The sequence below is a fragment of the Muscardinus avellanarius genome, assembly GCF_963383645.1.
Source record: "Muscardinus avellanarius genome assembly, chromosome: 16".
NCBI classification, from domain to species: domain Eukaryota; kingdom Metazoa; phylum Chordata; class Mammalia; order Rodentia; family Gliridae; genus Muscardinus; species Muscardinus avellanarius.
Genome location: NC_137802.1, coordinates 53,897,698 through 53,909,567, shown reverse-complemented (window position 1 = coordinate 53,909,567; position 11,870 = coordinate 53,897,698). Strand labels below are relative to the sequence as shown.

Here is an 11,870-nt window from a genome sequence, read left to right as displayed (position 1 = left end):
ATCACTTCGGGGTGAGGGGATCACATCATCAATAGCCCAGGCTTCATGCATTTATGAAACACCTAATCAAGGAATACAGTCCTTGTGAGAGCCTAGTGGGAGCACACGTACACCAATACAGTGCTGAGGAAGGCTCCAGCCGGGTGGCCAAAAGAAGGTTCTGCAGAGATCCCGCTGGTTTCAACTGTGTCTTGAGGGTCAGGTCAGCCTTGAGCAGGCCAAAAACAGTGGAAAGGCCTACCAAGTGTTGGCAACACAAGCAAACACACGTGGAAGGAAGATCTCAGACTCTAGGAACTTGGGAAGGGAGAAAGGGAGTCAGGAAGCCAGAGAACAGGTGGAGGCCAAGGTGTAGAGACTTGGTTTTGTTGACATCTTTTTGTTTTTGTGGTGCTGAGGATTGAACCCAAGGCCTCACACATGCTGAGCAAGAGCTCTAGCACTGAGCTACATCCCTAGCCCATCTTGTTTTGATTTTGCCTGAAGGTAGAAAGGAACCACTGCAGGAAATGATCAGATTTGAGACCCAAAGGTCATCCCAGCATCCATTCCAAACCCGGGTTCCAAGACCTCCCTTGCTCTGACAGGCAGGTTGGGCAGAAGAGTGCAGGCAGAGGCAGCGTCTTGTCACTGAGAGGCAGGACAGGTAATGTGAGGACAGGTGAGAGGCGGCAAGGATGCCCAGCTTCTAGCTTGGGGCCTGGGTGGATAGCAGGGTCCCGGTGGGGGCAGGGCACGATGCTCACGCCTGCTGGAGGTCAGCAGGATGAACCGTCCTAGGAGAGCATGCAAGAAGAGGGCCAGGGACAGGGGGAGGGAGCGGACGGGCTCACTGAATGCACCCTTCCACCCTCAGTAGGAGGTAGTCCCTGAGGAGCGAGGGCAGAGGGAGCTGGGCGGCAGCCTGCCTGCAGCGGCTCCCCAACTGCGCCCGCACGGCCATTCGGGCTAGGTGCTGCAGCCGCCTGGGCTGGTTCACCATGCGCAGGGCCGAGCTGTAGAAGGCCTCGTGTTCCTGGGCCAGGAGGGAACAAAGAAAAGAGGGTCAGATGGTCCAATACCCTCGACTCACCTTCCATCTGGGGGCAACCCAGTGTTGGGGGGGGGGCACTGGGCCTTTTGGGTCCCTGCCGTGTGGAAAGGCTGGACCTGTGCCTGGGCACAGGGGCTCCGCCATGACTGCACCCACTCCTACCCAAGAGGCTGGCACAGTGCTCACCAAGTCGGAGTTGCCTAACATGTCGGCGCCACTGGGAGGAGGGAGGCTGGGCAGGTGTGTGGACTCAGAGGTCAGCCTGTGCCCAGGGTTCCTGCAGCTGCCCCCATGCAGCTGGTCCTTCAGGACAGGTTTGTGGAACACCCTTCCTCTCTCCATCCACTCAGGAGGGAGCCCTGTCCCTGGGGCAGACATACCTGCCACAGCTCCGGGAGCACTGCCTCTACCCAGGCATCACAGGATGGGACACAAGGATAGGCATTAAGCAGGACTTCCAGAGCGCGCGGGAAGTTGGCACAGTGTTTCAGCTTCTAGGAATCAAGATAGTCTACAGGGCACCACGCCTCCCCAAACAAGGGCAGACCCAGTCACCTAATCCAGATCCCTGCTCATACTCTCCTTTGGGGAGCTAAGGTCTGGGTCTCTCATCCCTTTCCATGCCTCAGTTTACCTCAGCCTCAAGTATGCTCCCAACCCTTGGCTCCTGACAGCTGCCTTGGGGACTCTGTCCTCCCACGGATGCCCTCTCCTGCCACCCTCTTCACTCTCTAGATGGAGATGGACGCCTGGCCACTGAGGGTGGACTTCCAATCTCCTGGACCCTTCCGTTCCCCAGAGGCAGAGCAATGGCAGCCCCAGGCTCCCGGCCCAAGCAGAGCCTCCTTCCTCAGGCCCTCCCTGCTCACCTCAGGGGACACAGGCTGGGCCCCGTAGTCCAGCAGCGCGGCGAAGAGGCCCTCGGGCTCCCAGTTGGGGGCGTCCCGGACAGCCTGCAGCGCGCAGTCCAGGGGCGTGAGGCCCGCCCCGTTGGGGGCCCGGGCGCAGGCCCCGTGGCGCAGCAGCAGCTCGGCCAGGGCCCCGCAGCCGCTGGCACAGGCGTTGTGCAGCGGCGAGTGGCGCTTGCGGCCCGCGGCCCGGGGGTCAGCCCCGGCCTCCAGGAGCCGGCGCGCCACGGCCTGGTGCTGCCAGCTGCTGCCCGGGCCCTCGGCCCCCGCGCACGCTGCGTTCAAGGCCGTCTCGCCCTGGCTGGTGCGCAGGCCGACGCGGGCGCCATGCTGCAGGTAGAGAGCCACGTGCGCCTCCAGGCCTCGCGCCGCCGCCACGTGCAGGGCCGTCACCTCGCCCTCCGCCGCCAGGTTCACCGCGGCTCCGGCCTCCAGCAGCAGCTGGGCGCACCTGGGGACAGGCCAGCCCTGAGGGTCCAGCCCAGGCCGAGAGCACCCCTTTCTTCCCATCCCTCAGCTTCAAGGTGCCGGCCCATGTTATGATCACCGAAGTCCTGTGCAGACATTGGAGCTGGAAGGCCCCATCAGAGCTGCCAGAAGCACCTTCAGTTTTCAGAAGAGAACTGTCAACCCAGCAGGGTCTCCTGCAGCACCCAAGGACACGCAGCAATTAGTGGCTGCCAAAACTAGTGTGGGTTTGGGGATGGAACCCAGGGACATTCGACCTCCGAGCTACACCTCCTGCCCTATATTTTATTCTTTATTTTGAAACAGGGTTTCACTAAGTTGTGGAGGGCCTCACTAAGTAGCTGAGGCTGTCCATGAACCATGATCCTCCAGTCTCAGCCTCCCAAATGCAGGGATTACAAGCATGCACCACCACAACCAGCTTATTCTTTATTTTTAAAACTTTTAAAACAAGGTCTCACTAAGTTACAGAGGACCTTACTAAGTAGCTGAAGCTGGCAATGAACCTGCAATCCTCCTGTCTCAGTTTCCCAAGTACAGGGATTACAAGTGCGTGCCACCATGCCCAGCTCCTGAAACCACTTTTGATATTAATAGTACAAGATTTTGAAAACCCAATCCTGTGTACACTATGAAGTACAGAAAATAAAGCACATAAACTGGGTGTGGTGGCCCATGCTTGTAATCCTAGTACTTAGGAGGTTGAAACAGGAGGATTATAGGTTTGAGGACAGCCTCAGCAAGTAGTGAGACTCATCAACCTAGTGAGACCCTGTTTCCAAATAAATAAAATCAGTCTGGGGGTGTAACTCATTGGTTGAATGCCTCTGGGTTCAATTCTTAGTAACACACACACACACACAAAGAAATTAAGGCACATGAGCCAAAAAAGACAAGAAGTTCTAATATATATATATATATATATATATATTTTTTTTTTTTTTCAGGTCTGTGGATGGAACCCAGAGGCATTCGACCTCTGAGCTACACCTCCTGCCCTACTTTTTATCTTTATTTTGAAACAAGGTCTCACTAAGTTGCTGAGGGCCTAAGTAGCTGAGGCTGTCCACAAACTACGATCCTCCACTCTCAGCCTCCCGAATGCTGGGATTACAAGCGTGCACCACCACGCCTGGCCCTAATATATTTTTCAAGCTGTCCCCACACTCTACCACTCTTCTAGGTTGAGCCATCTTCATCAAAGCAGAGGAGTACATCTGGGGACGTCCCTACACCATTCTCCTAGCAAAAACAAACAGACATTAAGAGAGCACATGTCTCACAGTCTCTGAGTTCCCAGGGAAAATTCAGGCCAGAACGCCACTGAGGCAAATATGCGGAAAACCATACATGCAGCCAACCAAATTAATAGTGATGAAACTAAACTAAAAGTAATTTATACTTAAAAAGCCAGAATGGAGCCGGGCGTGGTGGCACACGCTTGTAATCCCCGCACTTGGAAGGCAGAGACAGGAGGATCGCGCAGGTTCAAAGCCAGCCTCACTGGCTTAAGAGACCTTGTTTCCAAATAAAAAGTATAAAATAGGTCTGGGAGTGTAGCCCAGAAGTAGAAGGGCTTCCAGGAACCCCAGTGCCACTAAAAAAAAAAAAAAAACAAAAACAAAAAGCCAGAATGGCAGCTGCTGGAAAGTCAGAACCCCAGTGAAACCCTGATAACCAGACATCCTCTCCCCAAATGGCCAGAATTCCAGCTCCCCGGGCTGGAAGGTCCTTGGCTCAGTGGCCAAGAATTGGATAGCAGCCAACCATCTGCAAGCCACTGAATTTATGTTCTCAGGAAATTGTGTGTGTGTGTGGGGGGTACTGGGGTTGGAACCCAGGGCCATTCCACATCTGAGCTAAACCCCCAGCCCTATTTTGTTCTGAAGCAGGGTCTCACTAAGTTGCCGAGCCTGGCTGTAAAACTGTGACCTTTCTGTCTCAGCCTCCCAAACACTGAGATTACAAGTGTGGGCCACCACACGTGGCTTAGGATCTGACTGAATTGCTGAGGTTTTCCTCAAACCTGTGATCCTCCTGTCTCAGCCTCCCAAGTATTAGGATTACAGGCATGCGCCTGCCCATTCTCACCTAACTTAAAAGAATGAGGGCTGTTGAAAGGCACTTGTGAAGCCAGGTGTGGTGGTGCACACTTGTAATCCCAGTATTTGGGAGGCTGAGACAGGAGGATCCGGATTCACTGCTAGCCTCAGGTACTTAGTGAGAACTTTCAAACTAAAGAATAAAAAAAAAAAAAAAAAAAAATAGGAGGCCCGGCGTGGTGGCGCACGCTTGTAATCCCCGCGCTTGGGAGGCTGAGATAGGAGGATTGCCAGGTTCAAAGCTAGCCTCAGCTACTTAGTGAGGCTCTCAACAACTTAGCAAGACCCTGTTTCCAAATAAAAAATATAAAATGGCTCTGGGAGTATAGCCCGGAGGTAGAAAGCCCCTGGGTTCCACCCCCAGTACCACCAAAAAAATAAAAATAAAAAAAAATAGGGCTGGGAGTGTAGCTCAGAGGTTAAATACCCGAGTTCAATCCCACTTCTGCCAAAAAAAAAAAAAAAAAAGGCACTTGTGTCCAGCCACCCTGGACACGCGCTCATAAGAACCTAAAATGGGGCTACAAAATCTGGATCATTTCAAGGTTTCAAGGTCCCTCACTGATCTAGATCTAGCAGGAAGAGATCCCACATGTGAGTTGTACAGAGGCATGAATCGTTACCTGCCAGCCTGATCTATTGAATTAATTTGTAAAACTGCAAATATCATCATGCAGGGGCCCAAGGAACTTTTTTGTGTGTGTGTTTGGAACCCGGGGCTTTTCTACCTCCGGGCTACACTCCCAGACCTAGTTTTATACTTTATTTGGAAACAGGGTCTCACTAAATTTTTGAGAGCCTCACTAAGTAGCTGAGGCTGGCTTTGAACCTGCACGATCCTTCTGTCTCAGCCTCCCAAGTGCGGGGATTACAAGCATCTGCCACTATGCCCAGCTCCAAGGAACTTTTGACCTTAAAGTGGGGAGGAAAGCTGGTGGTGGTGGTGCACGCTTGTAATCCCTGCACTTGGGAGGCGGAGACAGGAGGATCGCGCAGGTTCAAAGCCAGCCTCACTGGCTTAAGAGACCCTGTTTCCAAATAAAAAATATAAAAATAGGTCTGGGAGTATAGCCCGGAGGTAGAAGGGTTTCCAGGAACCCCAGTACCACACACACACACACACAAAAAAAAAAAAAAAAGTGTGGAGGAGCTGGGCATGGTAGCCCAAGTTTGTAGTCCCAGTACTTCAGAGGCTAAGACAGGAAGATTGTAGGTTCACGGCCAGCCTCAGCAACTTAGGCTGTCAGCAACTTAGCAAGACCCTGTTTCAAAATAAAAGAATAAAATAAAGCTGGGGAAGCCAGGTGTGGTGGCGCACGCTAGTAATCCCAGCATTTGGGAGGCTGAGACAGGAGGATCGCACAAGTTCTAAGTCAGCCTCAGCTACTTAGTGAGGCTCTCAGCAACTTAGTGAGACCCTGTTTCCAAATAAAATATTTAAAAAATGGGTCTGAGCTGGGCGTGGTAGCGCACGCTTGTAATCCCCGCGCTTGGGAGGCTGAGACAGGAGGATCGCACAGGTTCGAAGCCAGCCTCAGCTACTTAGTGAGGCTCTCAGCAACTTAGTGAGCCCCTGTTTCCAAATAAAATATAAAAAATAGGTCTGGGAGTATAGCCCGGAGGTAGAAAGCCTCTGGGTTCCACTCCCAGTACTACCAAAAAAAAAAAAAAAAAGGGTCTGAGAGTGTAGCCTGGGGGTAGAAAGCCCCTGGGTTCCATCCCCATTACCACACCAAAAAAAATTTTTTTTAAATAGGCTGGGGGTGTAGCTTAGAGGTAGAATGTCCCTGAGTTCCGTCCCCAGAACCACCAAAAAACAAAGCGGGGAGAGGATGGGGGAAGCTCAGCACATGCTGAGGTTAGGTAAACACATGGCTACATCTTCAATGATGTTCATCTCAAAACTAGGAACTTGGGTCAGGTATGGTGCTTCTGACTGTAGTCCCAGCATTTGGGAGGCTGATTCAGGAGGATTACAGGTTTGAGGCCAGTCTCAGCAATTTACTGAGACTCTGTTTCAAAAAAGAAAAGGAGCCGGGCGTGGTGGTGGCCGGCGCACGCTTGTAATCCCTGCGCTTGGGAGGCGGAGACAGGAGGATCGCACAGTTTCAGAGCCAGTCGGGCTGGCTTGCGAGACCCTGTTTCCAAATAAAAATATAAAAATAGGTCTGGGAGTGTAGCCCAGAGGTATAAGGGCTTCCAGGAACCCCAGTCCCACCAAAAAAAAAAAAAAAAAAAAAAAAAAATCAAAAAAGAAAAGGACAGGAGATTTAGCTTGGAGATAGAAGGCCTCTGGGTTCAATCCCTAGTACCCAATAAAACAAAATAAAACAAACAAACAAACAAAAAAACTAGGAATTTGGTTCTAGAAGATTTCCAGGGAAGCAGAGACTACGGTTGCAGCAAGGTTTGGGGCCCCCGCCTCCTCAGCTTCTTAGCACATGCGACCTTGGACAAGTCACTAAACCTTTCTGAGCTGTTGCGAAGACATGTATGTAAGGGTCTTCGGAAATCACAAAGCTATATATAGATGTCAAGTTCTCCCCTCTCCTGGCATGCAAGTTAGAGATACACACACACACTCCTCCCAAACCATCCCAGCCCATGGCCACTTACTGCAAGGACTCCGGGGCTGTGCAGAGGTGCAAGGGAGTGGCACCCTCGTCAGACAGCACATTCGCCTTGGCACCAAAGGTCAACAAGAGCCGCACACAGTCGGGCTGGGCTTGGGCGCAGGCCTCGTGCAAGGCAGCCCAGCCCCCGACCCGGGCATCCAGCTCAGCCCCCTGCAGGATCAGGTGGCGGGCGCAGTCGGTGTAGCCTCTGGCTGCAGTGATGGTGAGGGGTGCCGTCTGCTTGGTCTTGGGGGCCAGCACCCAGAACCCTGAGAACAGGCGGCATTGGGGAACCATGTATTGAGGCCATGGGGCAGGGAAGGGATGGGGATGCTGGTCTAGAGCTGACAGCTAACACCGGCCTGCCTTCTGCATGGCTTGCCAGGGCACAGATCCCGTGCCAGGCCGGGCGTGATGGCACACACTTGTAATCCCAGCATTTGGGAGGCTGAGACCGGAGGATCATGATTCGAGGACAGCCTCAGCCACTTAGTGAGGCCCTTTGCAACTCAGTGAGACCCAGTTTCAAAATAAAGAATAAAAAAATAGGGCTGGGGATGCAGCTCGGAGGTCGAATGCCCCTGGGTTCCATCCCCAGTACCGCAAAAAAAAAAATAAATAAATAAATAAATAAATAAATAAAAATAAAAATAAAAAAAGCCAGGCTCTGCTTGTGGAAAGGGACTCACTCAAGCCCTGAATTGGAGGTGTAAATTAGAAGAGCCTTTTAGAAGTTTGTCTGTTGTGACAAAACGTGGTATGTATCACAGAAAAAATAATTGCTGTAAAACCACAAGACCCAACTAAGGGTGAATCTAATTATGGAAACCTCAAGCTCTTTGTGTGGAGGGGTGATGGGAGCTGAAACCAAGGACCTTAACCCAGCCCTTCTTTTTTTGTGTGTGGAACTGGGGATAGAATACAAGGGCATTCTAACTCCAAGCTACATCACAGACCTATTTTTTAGTCTTGGTTTTTGTTTTTGTTTTTGTTTTTGCAGTACTAGAGATGGAACCCAGGGGCATTCTAGCTCCGAGCTGTACCCTCAGCCCTACTTTTTATTCTTTATTTTGAAATAGGGTCTCACTAAGTTGCAGACTAAGTAGCTGAGGCTGGCTGTAAACTTGCGGTCCTCCTGTCTTAGCCTCCCAAGTACTGGGATTACAAGCATGTGCCAACACGCCCAGCTATTCTTTATTTTTTGAAACAGGGTCTCATTAAGTTGCAGAGGGCCTCGCTAAGTACCTGAGGCTGTTTGTGAATCGCAATCCTCCTGTCTCAGCCTTCCAGATTCTGGGGTTATAAGTGTGCACCACCACGCCAGGCTTTATTTTTTATTTTGAAACAGGGCCTAAGATGTTGAAGGCCTTGCTAAAAAAAAAAAAGGCTGGGAATATAAGCATGCACCATCATGAACCTGTTCTTGAAAGTGCAATCCTCCTGTCTCAGCCTTCCAGATAGTAGCATTACAGGTGTATACCGCTATGTCCAGCCTACTTCAGGGTCTTTGAATTATTATTTATTTATTTATTTATTTATTAGTGGTACTGGGAGTGGAACCCAGGGGCTTTCTACCTCCGGGCTATACTCCCAGACCTATTTTATATTTTATTTGGAAACAGGGTCTCACTATGTTGCTGAGAGCCTCACTAAGTAGCTGAGGCTGGCTTTGAACCTGTGTGATCCTCCTGTCTCAGTCTCCCAAGCGCGGGGATCACAAGCGTGGGGCACCACGCCCGGCTAGGGTCTTTGAATTATAATACCTTTTTTTAAAATGGTACTGGAAATTGAACCCAGGAGCATTCTACCTTGGAAATGAAAAATAAATAAATGTCAGCTTTTTTTTTTCCCCCTAGAGTATTGGGGATGGAATTCAGGGACATTCTAGCTCCGAGCTACACCCCCAGCCCTACTTTTTATTCTTTATTTTGAAATAGGTTCTCACTAAGTTGCAGAGGGCCTCACTAAGCAGCTGAGGCTCTCCGTGAACTGTGATCCTCCTGTCTCAGCCTCCCAAGTACTGGGATTACAAGCGTGCACCATCACGCCTGGCTCTTAAGAGATTTTTAAGCTGCGCATGGTGACACATGGTTTGGAAGGCTAAAACAGGAGGATTGCAGGTTTGTGACCAGCCTCAGCAACACAAGGCCCTCTGCAACTTAGTGAGACCCTATTTCAAAATAAAGATAAAAAAGGACTGGGAGCCAGGTGTGGTGGCACACGCTTGTAATCCCAGCATTCAGGAGGCTGAGACAGGAGGATCCAGGTTTGTGGCCATCCTCAGCTAATTAGTGAGGCCCTCTGCAACTCAATGAAACCCTGTTTCAAAATAAAGAATAAAAAATAGGGCCGGGGATGTGGCTCAGAGATAGAATGTCCCTGTATTCCATGCCCAGTATCATACACACACACACACACACACACACACACACACACACACACACACAAATCAGGTTAGCTGGGTGTGGCAATGCATGCTTGTAATACTAGTACTTGGGAGGCTAAGACAGGAGGATCACATGTTCCCAGCCAGCATGAGTTAATTAGGTAGGTCCTCCACAACTAACTGAGACCCTGTTCCAAAATAAAGAATAAAAAAGAGGGCTGGGGCCAGGGTGGTGGTGGCGCACGCTTGTAATCCCCACGCTTGGGAGGCCGAGACAGGAGGATCACACAGGATCAAAGCCAGCCTCAGCTACTTAGTGAGGCTCTCAGCAACTTAGTGAGATCCTGTTTTCAAATAAAATATAAAATAGGTCTGGGAGTATAGCCCGGAGGTAGAAAGCCTCTGGGTTCCACCCCCAGTACCACCAAAGAAAAAAAAAGGGGGGTGCTGGGGCCAGGCGTGGTGACACATGCCAGTAATCACAGTACTTGGGAGACAGGAGGGTTGAATGCCCCTGGGTTCCATCCCTAGTACCTTAAAAAAAAAAAAAAAAAAAGAACTGGGTGGGGGTAACTTGGAGGTAGAATGCCCCTGGGTTCAATCCTTAGTACTAATATGTATATGTATTAGATTGTACAGTTGCATATGGGCTGGGGGCCCATATATAGAGTTCATGCTTAGCATGTAAGAGGCCCTGGGGTCAATCCCCAGCCCCCAAAATATAAACAAAATAAAGTTGCATGTGAATGTAGTTTCTTTATTTAAAGAAAGACATCCAGGCAAGGCATGGTGGCACATACTTGTAATCCTCAGGAGGATTGCAGGTTCAAAGCCAGCCTCAGCAACTTAGCAAGACCCTATTTCCAAATTAAAAAAATAAATAGGTTTGGAGGCATGGCCTGGAGGTAGAAGGCCCCTGGGTTCCATTTCCAGTACCACAAAAGAAAAAAAAAATTCATATGTATGGAGATAGATATATATATATATACACAGAAAGAAAAAACTATGTTAGAATGACATTGTTTTTTTGGTACTGGAGATTCAGCTCAGGGGTGTTCTATCTCTGAGCTACACTCCCAGCCCCATTTGTTTTTTAATTTGAAACAGGGTCTTACCAGGTTGATGGAGTCTCACCACTTGCTGAGGCTGACCTCCAACCTGCAGTCCTCCTGTCTCAGCCTCCAAGTACTGGAATTACAAGTCTGTGCACTACCACACCCATAATATTGTCATTTTATGATTAATGTCAACTGTAGAGCGATTTGCCAACTAAAAATTAAATTTACAAAATATGTATGTAATATACCAAAAAAAAATACCACTTTCCATTCTCAAAGACATGCCAGCTAGGTATGGTGGCACACATTTGTAATTCCAGCATTCTGGAGGCTGAGACAGGATGATCACAGTTCCCGGACAGTCTCAGCTACTTAATGAGGTCCTCTGCAGCTTAGTGAGACCTTGTTTTAAAATAAAAATACAAAATAGGGCAGGGGCTGTAGCTGGGAGGTCGAATGCCCCTGGGTTGCATCCCCAGACCCACACACACTAACTGCCCCATCTCTGCTTTGGTGGGAGCTGGGCTGGCTCCGGGTGGCCTCCCCTCCCCCTCTGCTCCCTGCTGCCCTCCTCACTCGGGCTCCCTACCCTGTTCCGCTGACCAGGCCAGCTGGTTGCTCACAGTCTCCACAATCATGTTGGCCGCTTCTTCATCTTGGAACAGGGCTTGGACCTGCTGCAGGTCGCCAGAGAAGAGGGCATTGTAGACAGCCGGGTCTCGGCAGCAGCGGCGAGGCCTGGTGAGTCGGGCCTGGAGACTCGAGGGCCACCTAAGGCTGCGACAGCGCTGGGCCGCGGCCCGCCGGTCCTCCCATTCCAGCCATTCTCGCTGCAGGCGGAGCGCGCGTTGTGAAGAGGAGGTGAAGGGGAAGGTCTGTCCCGCCATGGGCGGCGGTTCCTTCACCCAACTACCACCCTGGCTTGGAGAGCCACCCTGTCCCCTCCCCCATGAGCCAGAAGAAGAGCAGCTGAGGCTATAAATAGGTCCTTTGCACTCTGGTAAACAGTTTGCCCAGGCATGATCCTGGTGCAGAGGTGCTGGGCCAGCTCCTGCCCCGGCTGGTACCCTTTGATGGCCCGCAGGCCCTCAGCTGAGGCCAGCCCTAGACGCCGGGTCTGCGTACTCCCACTTCTCTGGAGTGGTCCTCCTGGCTTGGCAAGGTCCAGGTCAAGTGAAGCAGCCAGCCATGGGATGGGCGGGAGGAAGACGAGGTCCTCCCGCCTCTGTGCCCAGGGGGACGGGAGCCCAGCTAAGGGAGGCTGGAACAGATAGAGAAGATGAACAGTCTTCATTTAGGT

At 51.0% G+C, this 11,870-nt stretch overlaps 1 protein-coding gene across 1 annotated transcript; it reads right to left on the bottom strand.

Annotated features, from left to right (window-relative positions):
* Positions 1-829: 829 nt before the first annotated feature.
* Positions 830-11,457, bottom strand: ASB16 (ankyrin repeat and SOCS box containing 16; the record flags this gene model as incomplete). The annotated part of the gene is made up of 5 exons (XM_080713419.1): positions 830-1,015; positions 1,414-1,527; positions 1,903-2,392; positions 7,128-7,395; positions 11,160-11,457. The coding sequence occupies 5 exons, from the start codon at positions 11,455-11,457 to the stop codon at positions 830-832; spliced, it is 1,356 nt and encodes a 451-aa protein (XP_080569545.1).
* Between the last annotated feature and the right edge of the window lie 413 nt (positions 11,458-11,870).